This window comes from Neoarius graeffei, chromosome 21 (genome assembly GCF_027579695.1).
Source record: "Neoarius graeffei isolate fNeoGra1 chromosome 21, fNeoGra1.pri, whole genome shotgun sequence".
Taxonomy (NCBI): Eukaryota; Metazoa; Chordata; class Actinopteri; order Siluriformes; family Ariidae; genus Neoarius; species Neoarius graeffei.
This window is the reverse complement of record NC_083589.1, coordinates 41,603,847-41,622,607: the sequence shown is the minus strand read 5'-3', so window position 1 is coordinate 41,622,607 and position 18,761 is coordinate 41,603,847. Positions and strand designations below refer to the sequence as shown.

Here is an 18,761-nt window from a genome sequence, read left to right as displayed (position 1 = left end):
CCACTATTGTTTTATGCCTGGCAGGGACTGAATATCCTTTTTTACTCGACACCGGGGCTACCATGTCCTCAGTGGGGAGGGAATATGCGGGTCCTTTATCTACACGGTCTGTAAGCTCTGTGGGAATAGAAGGGGTTCCTTTCCATTCCAGTTGCACGCCCCCCCTTTCTGTTACTTGTGCCCTTGATCCTTTACTGAAGTTTTCTCACTCCTTTGTTTGCATGCCTGATTGCCCTTTTAACCTGCTTGGCACACATGGTTGTTGACGCACCAGACGACACTTCGTCGGCTGCTCTTGCCCTCACCTCTCTTTCTCTTCCCCATAACCTTCTCAATGCTGCTTGTGCCGTTACCTGCCTCACACCCTCTCTTTCTGATCTCCCAGCTTCTCTTTGGGCGAAACATAAGGACGAGGTGGGCTTTGTTAACTGTACCCCTTACGAGGCGGTCATTAAACACTCTTCGCCAGTATATGTAAAACAGTACCCCCTTTCCCCAGCTAAACTGTCTGGCATTGATGATGTTTTATGTTCTCTCCTAGAGCAAGGTGTGGTTGTTCCCTGTGTTAGCCCTTATAACACTCCAGTGAATCCGGTGCAGAAGCCCAACGGCACGTGGCGTTTCACCCAGGACTTGCGTAAGATTAATGAGTTAATTATCCCAGTCGCCCCATTAGTTCCAGACGTTCCCTCTCTTATGGCCTCGATTCCGTGTGAACATGCGTTTTTCTCTGTAATTGATCTCTGTTCTGCCTTTTTCAGCGTCCCTGTGGGCCACGACACGCAGCCCCTGTTCGCTTTTACGCACAGGGGAAAGCAGTACACCTGGACCAGGTTACCTCAAGGGTATGTTGATTCTCCTGCGGTCTTCACAGCCGTGGTTAGGGACGCCTTGGCCGGTTTGTGCCTCCCCTCGGGCTCCTCCGTGCTCCAGTATGCGGATGATCTTCTGGTAACGGCGGAGGATAAGGACCTTTGCGCTAAAGCCACACTCGCTCTCCTCTCTCTTCTGGCGCAAGAAGGTTTCAAGGTCTCACGAACTAAGCTTCAGTTCTGCCTCCCCACTGTTCGATATCTGGGTCACGATCTCTCCCAGGGCTCCCGCAGGCTCAGCCCCGAGCGTGTGCAGGTCATCCTAGACACTCAGGTGCCTGCCACGAAACACGCCCTCATGGCTTTTCTGGGACTTATCAATTACTGCCGCCAGTGGATTCCTGACTGTTCCACCTATGACAAGTGTCTGCGCTCTGCAATTCTGCACTCGGACCCTTTGACTCAGCCCCTGGTGTGGTCTGATGAGATGCTGACGGCCTTCAGGGCCTTGAAACAGGCTTTATGCTCGGCCCCTGCTCTCGGACTTCCGAATTACCGTTTGCCGTTTCATTTATATGTGTGCAACCAGCAGGGAACTGCGTCTGGGGTTTTGGCGCAGGAGCACGGGGGGGGTATGCGGCCTTGTGCGTTCCTCTCTAAAACTCTCGATTCTGTGGCTCAGGGTCTCCCTGCTTGCCTCAGGGCGGTGGCTGCATGTGCTGTCATGGTCACGGACGCTGAACGGCTGGTCTTATCTCACCCGCTTGTTCTCCACACCTCACATGATGTAGTGCACGTTTTAAAGAACCTCAGTACCCAGCATTTATCTGCGCAGCGTCGCTCTGGATACGAGTCTATTCTTTTGGCCACCGAAAACCTTACTGTTAAGCCCTCCTCCTCCTTTGATTCTCTCGCACACGCTCTTCAGCGCCTCCTCAATTCACAGGATGATTTTCTTCCTTCTGAAACACACGACTGCATTTCTAGCATTCTTTTCGAGACAAGTATCCGCCCCGACTTACGCTCCACCCCGTTACTTTCAGGTGATTCGCTGTTTGTGGACGGCTCGTGTTCACGCCCCTCTGACGGCGTCTTTGTGTGTGGTTATTCTGTGTGCCGCCTTCCTGATGAAACTGTTGAAGCTTTTTCTCTTCCTTTCTCCTCGGCTCAGGCTGCCGAACTATACGCTCTAACCCGTGCATGTGTTATTGCTCAGGACACCGACGTCACTATCTACACTGATTCACGCTACGCTTTCGGCGTTGCTCATGACTTTGGTCGGATTTGGGCTTCGCGTGGGTTCACCACTGCAGACGGTAAGCCCATTTCTCATTCTTCGCTTGTTACTGATCTTATTACAGCGTGTCTTCTCCCGCGCTCTTTAGCCATTGTTAAGACTCGTGCTCATTGTATTGGGGACTCTTTTGAGATCAGGGGAAACTCTCTCGCCGATCGCATTGCCAAAGCCGCGGCTGCCTCCGGTGTTTTTCCGCCTTCGCTTACTCTCTCCCTGGTCTCATCCAGCCGTATGATTAGTGCCGTTCTTCCGGACATTGACTTGATCTCCCTCCAGGCCTCCGCTTCGGCCTCAGACAACCATTTCTGGGACTCATGCGGCGCGCAGCCGTCTGACGGCGTTCGGATCGATGCTCAGGGCCGCCTTTGTTTACCTAGACATTGCACTCCATTTCTCGTCCGCGAGTTTCATGGTCCCACTCACCGCGGCCGAAGAGGGGTAGTGGAGGATCTATCCAAAACATTTTGTATTGACAAAATACACACTGATGTACATCACATTCTGGACAGGTGTTTAACGTGCGCACAGAATAATCCATCTAAACCAGGCGCGGTACATCAGCACATTCCTTTACCAGACACGCCGTTCCAAGAATGGCAGATTGACTTCACTCACATGCCAAAGCAGGGCCCCTTTAAGTATCTTTTGGTCATGGTCGACAAATTTTCACGATGGGTGGAGGCTTTCCCCTGTGGGAAAGAAGACGCTCGCACGGCGGTAAACAAATTGACGCAAGAAATCATTCCGCGTTATGGTCTCCCGGTAGGGATAGACTCTGACAAAGGTACGCCGTTCACCTCTAAGGTGACCCAAGAACTATGTAAGGACCTAAAAATCCATTGGCGTTTCCACATCCCGTACCATCCGCAGTCCTCCGGCATTGTGGAGCGCGCAAACAGAACAATCAAGGGTAAGCTGCGTAAAGCCATGCAAGAAACCGGCACTAAAAATTGGGTACAAGTTTTGCCTTTAGTTCTCGCTGACATGCGAATGACCGCTCAAGTGGCCCTCGACAACCTGTCTCCGTACGAGCTCGTGATGGGCCGGCCTTTTCCTACACCCTGGCGCAGAGGTATGCAGGCTATAGGAACGAGTGATCTTGATGTACATCTCAGTGAGTACGCCGTGGGTCTCATGCGGGTGTTGGATGAGTACTGGACGAGACTAAATTCCAAAAAGCCTCCCATTCCTGAGGCACCCACTCACCCCTTTGAGGTAGGGGATAAAGTGTTGGTAAAGAAATTCGCTAAATTAGGCACTCCTCTAGAGGAACCACCCTACAGTGAACCCACGGATGTGCTCGCTGTAACTCGAACGGCTGTACTAACTGACCTTTTTCCACAGTGGATTCATGCCAGTCGAATAAAGAAGGCTCCAATGTAATAGAAATCTATATTGTTGATGCTTAACAGGTTTTTGTGTTTCAGAAAGTTGCTGTGACAATAGCTGACGGCCTTTTCAGGGATCCCCTTTCCAGCATCCGGAGTGATCCGGTTTCGGCTGATCTACAAAGAGGGGATGGTCGGTGCGTCCCGCAGACTTCTGAACTGAGGAATCTGGAAGACACGTGAGCCTGGGCTACCTTCAACTATCTACATCCTGTGGACACAGAAAGAACAAAGTCAGTGACCAGTATGACTTTCCTTCTGGTATTGGTCTTAGCGCTTGGAGCAGGGAATCCCGCTCAAGCCAGCCACGAGGACAACGTTTTTTGGCGATTTGCCAATTGGACTGCTAAACAACATACTAATCAGTCTTGTTATGTCTGTCAATACGTTAGAGTCTAAACTGTAGTTATACTCTGTAAACAAAGTATAAAAGAGGGGATTGTAAGATTGTGTGTGTTCTCGTGCATAGCTGTCCTGAGCTTTATGACCCTTTCACACCCTGGTAAACGTGCATAATCGCGAGAACAGACTCTTTTGTTTTCTCTGTACCTTCTAGTTTCGCTGAAACCACCTTCCTGGTTCCTCCTGTTCTAGGGGGTGTATGGTCTGCTCTTTCATGTATAACAAAAACGACTCCTTATCTGGCGAGTTTCACCTTGTCTTGTCACGCAAGCTTCTGATGTATATAAACCCTGCTCTTTCTGTGTATCACTGAGCAGTGCAAGAATAAACCAGATTGATTTCATTCGTGTGGTTTGTTTTTACCCTGCTCCAGAGCGCTCTTATATCGACGCATCTGAACTAGGACAGACGCAGGTTCTAACATACAGGGTCAGCCTTTTTTGTTCAGAGTTTTAATTTTCAAGCTTTTAAAAGAACCTCAGATTTTTTTAAGTGTATTTACTGTGGAGCTCTATGCAATCCTAATGGCAATACAGTGGGTTGAACAGATACAGAGTCAGAAAGTACTGATATGTAGTGACTCTGTGTCAGCTATTAGGTGCATTGGAAAAGGTTCGTCAAAAAGCAGACAGGATCTCATTTATGAGATTTTACTGATAATTAGTGAGGTGAAAAGAAGAGGGATAGAGGTGTCGTTTATATGGGTCCCAGCTCATGTAGGTGTCACATCTAATGAAAAAGTGGATAAATTAGCCAAGAAAGCTTGTCAAAAAGAGTCCATAGATGTAAATATAAAGTTATCAAAATCAGAGGGTAAAAGTATTGTGTGGCAAGAAGCAATTTTAAAATGGCAACAGAGTTGGCAACAAGAATCAAAGGGAAGGCATCTATTCTCAATTTCTAGTAGAGTAACTGACTCAGTTGGTTGTAAAAGAGGGAGTAATCGTAAGGAGGAAGTTATTTTTACAAGGTTGAGAATTGGGCATACATTTTTAAATAGCACTTTGTTTTTATTGGGAAAACATCAGAATGGTCTGTGTTATTGTCAGGAACCTGAGACTGTTCATCATGTCATACTCTTTTGCAAAAATTATGACAGTCAAAGACAGGAACTGCTCACACAATTGCGTGGACTTGGTTTGGAAGAGGTGACGTTGAAAAACATTTTAGAAATAGGATCAAGTAGAAAGGGAAGACGATTTTTATTAAAGTTTTTATTGGATACTGGTTTATATAGTAGGATATAGTGTAATTGGGCCTTAATTAGGCATCAATCCTGTAGATGGCAGCAATGCAACTATTTGGATGCCGGCTGCCATAAAACTCCAAAGAAGAAGAAGAAGAAAGCCATTTTATGCAATTTTTGACCTGGAATGCGACTGGTTAATACATTTCTGATGATCTTGACATCAAAATATAGGTTTTTGAATATGAGCAAGTTAATTCTTTATTTAAAAAGTCAAAATTGTGATAAATCGTGAAGACAGAAGCAATGTAATTGCAAAATAGTGTCCTATGGCTCTGAATTTGACATGGTAGTTAGCTAGGAAGTATTATAATTGAAGTATATACTCAAGCAGTATAAATTTTTGAAATTCTATGCTTAAACGCTATAAACTTTCACAACTCTTGACTGAGGAGTATGTTGATTGATACCTATTCTTGTATTCTTGAAATGGAATACGCATAAAATAATTCACATTAGCATTACACAAAATTTAGGATTTTTCACAAATTGAGCAGAAGGGGACTTGGCTCAGTCCATGCTTTGTGTTACGATTAATGTATACATGAAAGATGACTATGAAGTGGGTGGATGCACAACTGAATTAATTGTCTTAATCATCACATTTGCATGCACACAGCTGTGTGCACTTGAGCCAAAGCAGTAGCACTTGCATCGTCCACGACATTCTGTCTTGCACCCACACTTTGTCAGTTGCTGACAACTCTGGGCAATTGATGGAGGGACTTCCGGTAGCAGAGCCATGTAGAGCATTTTGTGGAGCTCTGCTAGAATTGAAATTATGTATATAGTTCACAGATTGGAGTAAGGTAAATTACGACTAGTCGACAATTAGCGCATGACTTAACCTATAAAGCCGCTATATTTTCCTTTGTATAGCCTATTAGTTATTTAGTTACTATGTCTGGTCGTGGCAGACCGGCTAAGCCAGCTAACACTCCAGCTAGCACTAGCTCCTCTATGGCTAAGGACTCATTGGGACAAGAACCAATACTCCAAGTGATTGTTTCCCTAAAGGAAGAACTCCTGGCGAAAATCGATGAGAAAATGGAAGGCCAGACGGCAGACATTAAAGTCAGGTGGACCAACTCAGGGAGGAATTAAAAGCGGGCATGGACAGTGTTAACGGTAGAATCGGTGCTTTGAAGCAGCAGTTCCAACAAGTTGAAGATGCTACTAGCGAACAGTCTTCTATAGTCAGTACTCTTGAACGTGAGGTGGCAACAATGAAGAAAGACATAGCTGATTTGAACGCACGCAACGAAGACCTGGAAAATAGATCGCATCGCTGCAACTTGCATATAATTGGGGTGAAAGAAGGAAGAGAGAGTGTCAAGGGGCCGGTCAACTACATATCACACGTCCTGGGCGAGACGTTGGATATGGGGAAAGTGCCTCTGCTTGACCGAGCACACCAAGCTCTGCGCACCTTGGACCAAAGGGATGATCCCCAAGGAGGCCTACCCAGAACTTTCATTGTCAGATGCCACTACTATCAAGAGAAAGTGGAGATTCTCAAAAAGGCTGCGGGGAAACTCCTGAGGACGACCGATGGGGATGATCTCCTCATTTTTCCCGACTATAGCCTGGAGGTTAGCAGACAACGGGCCAAGTTCAACAAGGTAAAGAAACTGCTACAGGATGGCAAGATCACGGATCTGCGCTTCAGCGTTGTATACCCTGCTGAGCTGAAAATCACATTTCCAGACGGTACAGTAGAAAAATTCAAAGACCCAAGTAAGGCAAAGGACTATGTTACTGAGAAAATAATTAACAAGCCAACTGAGTAGACTAGGTGTCCTTATATCAGACTAAATGGAGAATGTAGCCCTATCGTTGTGATAGCAATAGGTTATCGATTCAAGGTAGGCTATTAATGGAGTCGCTGCGAGGTTACTAAACAGCACAAGTTGTGTGAAATGACATTGTGGACTTTCTTATTTGAAGTGTGTCAGTTCTAGTGAGAGACATGGTAAGCTTTTTCCCATTTTTTGGATGTTTCTTGTTGGTGTGATTTGGACTTTAGCCCCATGTGGAGCAACGCTTATAGAGAAACCATTCTGTTTCTCTTTATATTGGGTTTTTTATTACTTTTTGTTCTTTTTTGTTTCTTTGCTCTCCTTCCCACACTTTTTTTTTTTTTTGCAGTGGATCCTTATATCAGACGACTTGTACTTGTGGATATGCTAATGATATGCATTGAATTTATAAACCTACTTTATGGCATCAGTTGGTCCTAGTATAGCTGAACCAAGAACAAGGATGGTCACCTGGAATGTTCGTGGTCTTAACCACCCAGTTAAATGTAGCAAAGTATTTGCACACTTAAGGAAAATGTCTGTAGACATAGTTTATTTGCAAGAGACCCATTTACGCCTTAAAGATCATGGCAGACTGCATAAGAAAGGTTATTCATGGGTGTACCATTCTAAGTTTAATTGCAAATCCCGAGGTGTTGCCATTTTAATCCATGCTGGAGTTCAATTCTCAGAGAGTGAAGTTATCTCAGATAAAAATGGTAGGTTTGTAATAATTAAAGGGATAGCAGTGTCTACACTTTAGACACACACAAATTGATATTGGGGGGGCGATCTCAATTGTGTTTTGTGTCCAAATTTAGACCGCTGTAATCCCACCAACAAAACTATTAGCAAGGCGGCCCAGGCAATAAATTCTTTCATGTAAGCATATGGAGTTATTGACCCATGGAGACAAGTCAAGTCAAGTTTATTTGTATAGCACTTTTAACAATAAACATTGTGGCAAAGCAGCTTTACAGAATTTGAACAACTTATGAGCTAATTTTATCCCTAATCTATCCCCACCTAGCATGCCTATGGCAACGGTGGCAAGGAAAAACTCCCTCAGATGACATGAGGAAGAAACCTTGAGAGGAACCAGACTCAAAAGGGAACCCATCCCCATCCAGGCAACAACAGACAACATGACTATAACATTAACAGTCCTAACAAAGTCAGCTTCGTTGATGCTATAAACCCCCCCACCAACGGAAACCCGAGTGCAAAACCATTCACGACAACTGCAGTCCCAAAGTCAGCAAGTCAACTGCAGTCCTAAAGTCAGCAAGTCAACTGCAGTCCCCAGCCACAAAAGCACCACTGCTAGAGTCCAGAGTGTCCTCCAGGCGCGACCCCCAACTGTCCACATGGGGCCGCCCTCCACAGGAGCGATGCGATGAGACTCTAACCAGAAGAGAAGAGAGAGAAAACACAGGTTGTTAGATATGCCCAATGTCACCTGAATAAGTAGGAACAGTATACATATTGCACTGAGTACAAGCAGGGACTCCGGCAACTAACTATGACAGCATAACTAAAAGGGGAGAGCCAGAAGGTAACACAGGCATGAGGGAGCCCCAGGACATAAAGCAGCCAGCCACTACACCGTCAACAAACTCGAGTGAGCAAGCGAGTGGGGACTGACAGCATCCATACATCCCAGTTTACCAAAACACTCTGTCTGAGGACCCTCCAGATCTACACCTTTACCTCATGAACACCATTAACAAAAGGCTTGACTAAACGGATGTTTTCAGCCTAGACTTAAACACTGAGACTGTGTCTGATTCCCAACTGAGACACCAAAACCCGCGTTCTAAAGCATTTTCCTTTTTTTCCTCCTGTACACCAATCATATTCCAGGGTGGATAACTTTTCTTATAGATGATTCATTACTGCCTCTGTTTAGATCAATCAGTTATGAAGCTATTGCTATTTCTGATCATGGTCCAGTTAATATGATACTTAGCCTCCCAGGGCAGGTGTTACCTCAGCGTGTCTGGCGCTTAAACCCACGATTGCTTTCAAATGATCATTTTGTTAGATATATAGATTTTTTTTCTACAGACTAACAATTCCTCAGAAGTGAGCAGATGTACGCTGTGGGAGACTATGAAAGTGTACATCAGAGGTTTAATTATTTCATATACAGCAAGTGAGAATAAGAGATTATCTGCACACCAGAAAGAATTGCAGGATAAGATAAAGGAAATTGATCAACAGCATGCCTCTACACCCTCCCCTGAGCTTTACAAGGAGAGGCTACTGTTACAGACAGAGTATGATATGTCAACTAGTCAAATGCAGGACCTATATATGTGGTCCCGCAGTGAGCATTATGAACATGGGGGAAAGGGCAGGCAAGCTATTAAGTCATCAGCTTAGGAAGTCTGTCTCTACAAACCAAATTACGGAAATAGCATTGGACGATGGTACGGTTACTTGTGATCTAGGACAAATAAATAGGCAATTCTATAAGAATTTGTGTACTTGTGAAATGGCTAGTGATAGCACAATAACCCAGATATTAGATGGACTGGAGATGAAAGGCATTGAGGAGTCAGATAAAGTAGCTTTGGACCAACCTATTAGTTTGGAGGAAATTGTTAAAGTAATAACACGTCTAAAATCAGGTAAAGCCCCAGGACCAGATGGTTTTCCCATTGAGTTTTATAAGAAATTTTCAGCAAAAGTGGCCCCAATCTTATGAGAAGTATATGAAGAGTGTTTTAATAACGAAGCTTTACCTCCCACGATGACCCAAGCTACAATATCTGTACTGCTTAAGAAGAATAAGGATCCTTTATAGTGTGGATCTTACAGACCAGTAAGTTTACTAGGATGTGACTATAAAATACTTACAAAAATACTGGCCTCTAGACTTGTATCTGTTTTGCCCAAATTTATACATATAGATCAGACAGGATTTGTGGTGGGTAGACATTTATTTAGCAATTTGTGGAGACTGTTTAATTTACTCTATTCCTCTGATACATCCCCTGTCCCAGAAGTACTTATTTCATTAGACGCACAGAAAGCATTTGACTGCATTGAACACAATTATTTGTATAAGGTATTGGATAAGTTTGGGTTTGGCCCTATATTTCAAGCCTGGGTTAAAATACTTTATGCTGCCCCTCAGGCAGCTGTGCGAACTGATAAGGTACTGTCAGACTACTTCCCAATTTGTAGAGGCACCAGGCAGAGGTGTCCCCTATCCCCCCTGCTCTTTGACATTGCCATTGAGCCACTTGCTATTGCTATTAGGAGATCTCCTTTAATCACAGGGGTAAAAAGAGGGGACTGTATACATAAGGTTTCAATGTACGCCAATGACTCAATGTTTTTTCTTTCTAACCCAAATAGCTCCCTACCTGAAGTACTACAAAAAATATCAGATTTTTGTAGGATTTCTGGTTATAAAGTAAACCTGACCAGGAGTTTGATTTTTCCTATGAACAAACAGGCTAGACAGATGTATCTTAGCTCATATCCATTCCAAGTAATATGTGATAGCTTCACTTACTTAGGTGTTACAGTGACAAGTAACTTTAAAGATCTGTACAAAAAAACTTTAGGGCCTTGTTAGATAAGATGAAAAGTGACTTGTCCAGCTGGGCAACCTTGCCTTTGTCATTGGCAGGGCGAGTTAACTCTGTTAAAATGACTATCCTACCTAAATTTCTGTTTCTGTTTGGGTCTCCCAAACTTTAATTACTACTGGGCCGCCAATGTACATAAAATCCAATTCTGGACGTCACCTACTGAGAGCCAACCACTATGGGCATTGATGGAGCAAAGTGCAAGTTCCCCTGGGAGTTTAGCAACGTTGGTGTGCGCTCCAGTGCCTCTTTATTTTTTTAAAGATTTTTTGGGGGGGCTTTTTCCACCTTTATTGGATAGGACAGTGTAGAGACAGGAAACAAGCAGGAGAGAGAGACAGGGAGGGATCAGGAAATGACCTCGGGTCAGAATCAAACCCGGGTCCCCAGATTTATGGTATGGTGCCTTATCCAACTGAGCCATGATGCCCCTGCTCCAGTGCCGCTTAGTAAGAAATATTTCAATAATAATCCAGTAGTGAGTGCAACACTTAAAATATGGTCTCAGTTTAGATTACATTTCAAACATAAAGCTAACTTACCATCTAGTCCAATAGCAGCAAACCCACTTTTCCTACCATCTGTGTTGGACCCAGCTTTCCTGTTATGGAGTGGGAAGGGCTTGACCTATGTCAAGGATTTGTTTGTTAATGGCACATTTCTAACTTTCCAACTGGCAGTTCAACAGTATTCAATCCCACAAAAACATTTCTTTAGGTATTTGCAGGTGAGAGATTATATTAGGAAAAACTTTCCTTCATTCCCTGCCCAGCCAGATAAAGACTGGATTGATGAGTGCCTCCATTACGACCCATCCTGGGGGGGGGGAATCAGTCTCTAGGTTATATCAAATATTCCAAAGTGTCTCCACGCCTTCACTTAGCCATATTAAAGAGCAGTGGCAAGAGGAATTAGGGAGAGAGATTTTGGATGTGAATTGGCAATATGCAATGGTACACTCTTCCTCTATATATGTATCAGACATGGTGTAATGCAGTTTAAGACTGTCCATAGGCTCCACTTATCAAGGGCAAGACTTGCCAAGATATACCCTAACACTGACTCAACATGCCTTAGGTGCCATCTGGCACCAGGAACATTATTTCACATGTTTTGGTCCTGCTCTAAATTAGGTACATTTTGGTCTGAGATTTTTGATACGTACACACAGGTCTTTAGCAAAAACGTAGACCCTGACCCTTTGATTGGTATTTTTGGGATTGCACCTTTGGGATCTGAATTTACAACTTCACAATCAGTTGTCATTGCATTTACAGCTATGCTAGCTAGACGACTCATCTTACTGAACTGGAAGTCTGATATCCCTCCATCATATGGACGCTGGGTGGTAGATGTTATGGCCCATCTTAAATTAGAAAGAATGAGGATTGCCTTAGGAGGCTCAGAAAGGAAATTTTGGAAAGTGTGGCAACCATTTATAGATCATATACAGTAGAAAACAATTTCAGACCTTGCATATGATCATAGGATGGAATCACTGCAACACTGTAAGTCAACTTTGAAATCATGTGGAGACCAGAGAAAACTCAATAAAAATAATTTCATATAACTCTGGGTAATTGGTGGAAGTGTTGTCCACACTACTTGCCAAACATCACCTTCTTTTTGCCACCGCCAGTTGGCAGGGCTCTCAGCACGCAGCTGACATACAGTTGCTTGGGCACAGACACAGGCCACTTGGTATGTGGCACACTTCATGTGCTGTGCAAGAGATGCCTTTGTAGGGGGAATGGTATCATAGGGCCTCTGCTTTTGAGCAAATAAATCAAGCTTGGCCTCATCAACCCCATCAGCAGTGCTGTTCTTGTCATACATTGTGACGACAAACTTCTCAAGCATGCTGAGATCTGCATCATCAGTTACTGGTGGATACTGACTGAGTTTCTGGAAGAGACCAGACACTTCAGGGCACACCTCCCATGTTTACCAAGCAGTCTTTTTGCCTTTACCACGGAAGGCTGACACCACATCACACCCAGTGAATGCATGAAAGAACAGGATGCCACAGGATTTTTCAGGGCCTAGAATGTTTGCCATGTCATGAACTGGCAGCCACCTGATGGACTGACCTTGACCAAATTCAATCCACAGCTCTTTTAGGCCTGCATCCTTGAGAGTCCCAAAGGCATACACTGCAATGGTGAGAATCTTCTCCAATTAGGTGGAACTTTGGTTTTGTCAGTCACCCTGCTTCTATCTCGTTTTGATCGAGCTTCAGCCTTCAGACTAGCATCCCAGTAGACGTGTGTGTGTGTGTGTGTGTGTGAGAGAAAGAGAGAGAGAGGGAGAGAGTGAATGAGTGAGAAGGATGAGGCAATCATATTCTGTCTCTCATTTGGAAGTAAAACACACATCAGTTTTGGCCTTAGACTGGTATTTTTACCCTTTATATCTTTCATTATCACTGGCAGGTCAAATTGACCTGAACAGTATGTGTGTAATATAAGCAAAAAATGGCTGCCATCTTGAAAACTAGCAGCCCTATTGATTTTTAATGACATCATTGAATTAGTTACATCAAAATACATACATCTTGATATTTTGACAATTAAAATATATCCAGCCATTCAAGTTCTACAGTGAAAAAACATTTTTGAGATTAGATGCGGTGGCCATCTTGGATTTTCAGGTGGCTAATGGGCTTTTCTGAAAATACAGGTCCTGGACATCCTTCATGCCAATTTTGATGCTTTTATTACCAAGTGAAAGAATCTTATGGAATATTGACTTAATCTGCAGGACTAATGCCTATGGGGTTCCGCTCGCATGGGCCACCTAAAACACATTACTGATGAGTTTTGCATTTTCATGTGGTCAGTTTAGTAGCCTACACACTTTGGGTATAAATGGAAATGTATTTTATCGCATATAAATAATTAATGTGCACACACTATACATTTCTAAGCTTTAGGGCTACACTTCCTTTTTATAATAGTCATACACAAAGTGATGATGGACTATTATTTATTTATATTCATCACATAGTTCACATACTTTGTGACAGGGGAGGAATACAGGGCAAAGCCCCAATTAATTTTCAACCCCTTTTTGAATGAATCTGCATGTCTTTGAAAAAGCTTCATGAAGCAAAAAAAAAAGACTCATAACGTTATATTTATTACACAAATGTTTATCAACATAAATTTTAACATTTAAAAATTTACATTCGGGGCGGCACGGTGGTGTAGTGGTTAGCGCTGTCACCTCACAGCAAGAAGGTCCTGGGTTCGAGCCCCGGGGCCGGCGAGGGCCTTTCTGTGTGGAGTTTGCATGTTCTCCCCGTGTCCGCGTGGGTTTCCTCTGGGTGCTCCGGTTTCCCCCACAGTCCAAAGACATGCAGGTTAGGTTAACTGGTGACTCTAAATTGACCGTAGGTGTGAATGTGAGTGTGAATGGTTGTCTGTGTCTATGTGTCAGCCCTGTGATGACCTGGCGACTTGTCCAGGGTGTACCCCGCCTTTCGCCCGTAGTCAGCTGGGATAGGCTCCAGCTTGCCTGCGACCCTGTAGAACAGGATAAAGCGGCTAGAGATAATGAGATGAGATGAGATGAGAAAAACATACATTTTAAGGGTGAATGAGTTGTAGATATTCTAGTCTATTATGTTTACGTGATGGTTGAATATTTCTTAGTTTATCTATTTACCTTCTCACATTTTAAAATAATTTTTCAATTTTATAATTTTAAATGTTTTTAACCGTAAAATAATTTTAAAGAGGAAACATGTTCATGTCATGTTAATTTCACACACACACACACACACACACACACACATCTCTGTATATAAACACGCTTTATTTTTATTTTAAAATTATGTAGTTATCGTGAATTCAAAGGCTTTAACAATAATATTGCATCAAATGTTTAGGAATTACAACAATTATTTCCATAGCATCTCCATTTTCACAGACTCAAAAGTAATTGGACAAACTAACAATTATACATATAGCTGCAAGCAATGAAGAGGGGGCCCAAGTCCAGCAGGGAAGAATCACCACGTCACCTTGATCTGATCATGCTAAAAATGTGGCTGTAAGCACTGATAGTAAGTTTATTTCAATTGAGAACTGATCAAGTGTAACTGACATACAAGCTTGCGTCCTGTTTAAATCATTTGTCACTGATTTGTCTTCAATGAATGAATGTTTTTTAAAATAAAAAAAATGCATCAAAGCACTCTTTTTAGGGTTGTTCTGAAGATCATCTATCTCAAGTTTGATGAATAGTAAACAGAATTTGTGGACTTTACAAATTCCCTGATATTTTCTTTTTTTTTTTTTAATGTTGGCTGTATCAATTAAGTTGAGATAACAGTTTAATCAAAGCATTGCTGAGATGTGTCCTTACATTCTGTTTGGTGGCTTCAGTGCTGATTTTGATTGGTTGTCACAGACAAAGTTTTAAAATAAAAAAATCTATCTGATAACCTTAACGAGCTTTGGTCTGAAGATCATTTGTGCCAAGTTTGGTGAAGACTGGGTAAACTGTTAAAATTGGCTGTTAAACTTGGCTCATTGGTAGGGGAGAGCAGGGAGACTTGGGACGGGGGAGACTTAGGACAGTTCATATTCCCATAAATTAATTTCAACCAATCAGGTTTTAGATTACATCATATGTTAGATGTTGCCCATTCGAGTAACCTTTTTCCTTTGGAGCCATGAAGCTGGACACTGCAGTAAGGTTTGGCCCAGGGCTTTACATTAACTCTTTTGCTCACCGGCCACTGTGGCTAGTGGTTTTCCCGAGTCACTAGCCATTCAGCCTTTTCACTAGCCACAATTTTGTTGCCAGGAAATCGCAGTTTTTTCTTCAACATGATACGTTAAAGTTCGGAAGATCTAAATTTAATTATTAATGGCAGTGTATAATGTAGCACTCAAGTATTCAGTGCTGTTAAGGTAGCTCCCTATATGAAAACATGCAACCAATTCAGACAAAAATATAAACAGAGTATTCTATTTATTGAACTCAAATTCAAGCCCCTTACAATATGAAATATCGTATAATGTGAAAAATAACATTCAGTACAACTGAACTGATTCTAATATTAAAAGTCCAATTCAAAACATTTATCATTGAAAAACACTTGATGTTTTGATATGCAAGTATTATGTGTATTATTATGTATTATCTATTAATAGTATATGTGTGTGTGTGTACATGTGTAGAGAGAGACATTAAATGTCCTCATTACATTCATCATCAGATGAGTCTGAATGGTCCATGAAAAATGGTCTTTGTGACCTGAGGCTTCCAGCAGGCCATAAGTTGATAGCTGGGGCGGGATCAACTTCTTTCCAATCGCGTGAACGTTTCTAAACGGCAGCTCCATCCTCTCCAGCTCAGCTGACTTCATGACAGCCAGGGATTTGAAAGCAATGCTGTCCTGTAGTGAACCAGCCGTCTTCGCCTGTTTTGATGTTATAGTACCGATGTGTGCATTCGACTTTTCGTGGTCCTTTATAGTTTCGAGTTTAAAATTACTGGTGCCTGTCTTTGCCATACTTTCTACAGTCTTCGCAGTACATGGTATTTTCGGTTTTGCTATGAACTAGCCAATCTCGCCCGAACTTCCATTTGTCATTGAACTGTCTTATCTTCCTATTAGCGTCTTGTTCATGTCCATGTCCGTAGCCAGCTATGAGGCCACTGAGGTCCGGACCTCAGTCATTTTTAAGAACTGAAAATACATTTGTATGCTAAATATTCAACTGGATAAAAAAAAAATAAAAGAATAACATTAAAACGTCTTTGTAAAAAGTGCATTGTTAATGATGTTAAACGTTGATTCTGTCTTCTGTGTTTGTTTCGTGCGCACGGCTCTGAGACCAAGAACACAAAAGCGAAAGAGCGTGGGACTCGGCGGAGGAACGCAATGCAGCAGGCACGTTTTTTTCATGGGAACCATCAGCCCACTTTCATCAAGCTGTTCAATTTACATTTTTGAAGCAGCGCAGTTGTAGCCTGCCTTGTTTGTGATTTTAAAAATAAATCATTCGATAAGCCAAAACAATAGAGTGGAAAGTTTCAACTTATGTTTGCCTTGGATAACTTTGCCTAAAACATGGGTGTATCCTGATTTTTTTTTTTTACCAGAATTTTTTTTTTCATGTTGGTGTAACGGATGCCAGGTTGTTAATGCATCTTAGTTACATAGGCTACATGGTTAAGGTATCTTTTGTCCTCATTGCTTGGGCCAGATCAAACCATTAAACAAGCTTAAATTATTCTTACTCTTGCCACATACATGATTTTTTTTTTCAAAACTGATGATATTCAAGCCCTGTGATGACCTGGCGGCTTGTCCAGGGTGTACCCCGCCTTTCGCCCGTAGTCAGCTGGGATAGGCTCCAGCTTGCCTGCGACCCTGTAGAACAGGATAAAGCGGCTACAGATAATGAGATGAGATGAGATCTCGTGTGATGTGTAATTCACCCCTCTCATTTAAATATGTCAAATGTTTCGGCGCGCGCTTTGCGCATCACGGACCTTGGTGATTTTAAAATGCTACTCTGGCCCTGCTCATCTCTGCCCCTTTTTCCCTGAGCAGCAGGGTTTGAAACTCCAGCTATATGCCGCCACATAGTGCGCTTGTCAGTTGTCAGGAACTTTTGTTGCTTCTTTCATTAACCGCAGGTTACCGTATCACTGGTTTTATCTGAGCCGTTAACGAACGCTCTAAACAATTCTAACATGTCAGAATGTTTATGCAGGTGCTCATGGGAGTTGTAGGCGCGTAATATCACATTGCAATGTGTTTATTATATCAGATGCCTTCAGAGAAAACTACAATTAAAATATACTGTCATACCACAGAATAAACCACCCGCCAAAGTGGCTAGTGGGACTAAAGTCATTATCCGCCAAAGCCGAATTTTACCCGCATTTGGCGGGTGGGCAGGTGCTAATGTAAAGCCCTGGTTTGGCCAGTTTAATATTTTAGTCAACCAAAACTTGTATTTTCTACTTCACCTCCACCTCTATTCTATGGTGTAATGTACGCTGGTGAAGTCGGGATTTGTTGGGAATTAACGTATGTAGCCGAGAGTTAACAGATATATTATTATTTATTAGACTTAAATTCTGTGGGGGGTAAAAAACAAAACAAAAAACCAGAACAGCTCAATGGAGAGAGTTGGGACAGTTCATGTTACAGGTTTTTTCTTGTGTTTTACAAATATAAAATTGTTTAAAAACTTTTGTTAAAAATGTGGGCGTGTACCTGCATGAGGATTAAGCTTATTTCTGTTTTGTCTAGTCAGGTTTGGGTAAACTGACTTTTTTTTTTAAGTTTTGATAATATAAATTAAACATGAAGGCCTAGGTATTTTAATTTTGTTCCATGTCACCCCTCTATGTCCCAAGTCTCTCAACATAATGTCCCATATCTCCCCTCAATGTAATGTCTCCTTGCAAAAAATAATGACAGAAAAAGTGAAGCCTGAAGGCCAGTCTATGTGACAAGCTGAGAAACTAATGTTGTGGTAAGAGGGTAGAGTAAATACTCTCTAATGCAATATGAATGTGACGCTACTTGCAAAGAATTTAACACAATCTTCAAAAGCCAAGAACTTGTCCCAAGTCTCCCTTACTTTAAAAAATGCTACCTCATTTTTGAAAATTGGGCATATGGTTCAAAACAGTGTATATGCAATCCTCTCTGATTTGACGATGTAGAAGTGAAGAAGTGTCAGACATTTTGAGAGTTATTTTGCTATCATCAATTTCACAAAGCAAAACAACTCACACCACTAGAGTGTTGCCTTTGGAACTGTAATGCAGAGGTGTTGGCGTAAAAAGTCCAAAATTTTCTCCCATGAATCTTCTTGTGCATATGCATGCGGTTTGGTCTGTCCACCCCAAAACAGGATCACTGTGAAATCACACACACACAGAATATATACAGATAATGGTGATAAATTCATTATAAACAGGTGTTACACATGGAGGTTTCTTCAAAAGACTGTACATACCTTTCTGCTTGCCAGTAACCATGAATTTGGAGGCTCTGTGGTGTGGTGTGTAGGGTGGCTCAATCAGGTGACCTGCACCAGGATAGATGAAGCTCTTGAGCAAATGCCGATTCCCTGCCTTTTCAGTTATTCTCTCCATCTGAGGTCAAAGAAGGGAAGGTAAAAAGGATTTAAATAATTGTGATCACATATGGCAGTTGTAGGGCAGTAAATTTTTAAAG

At 42.5% G+C, this 18,761-nt stretch overlaps 1 protein-coding gene across 1 annotated transcript; it reads left to right on the top strand.

The window, feature by feature from the left end:
* The first annotated feature begins 969 nt into the window (after positions 1-969).
* On the top strand, positions 970-4,187 carry LOC132869750 (protein NYNRIN-like). Its single transcript, XM_060903133.1, has 2 exons — positions 970-2,128; positions 3,572-4,187. Exons 1-2 carry the CDS (start codon positions 1,171-1,173, stop codon positions 3,658-3,660), a joined length of 1,047 nt encoding a protein of 348 aa, XP_060759116.1. The 5' UTR covers positions 970-1,170; the 3' UTR covers positions 3,661-4,187.
* The last annotated feature ends 14,574 nt before the right edge of the window (positions 4,188-18,761 follow it).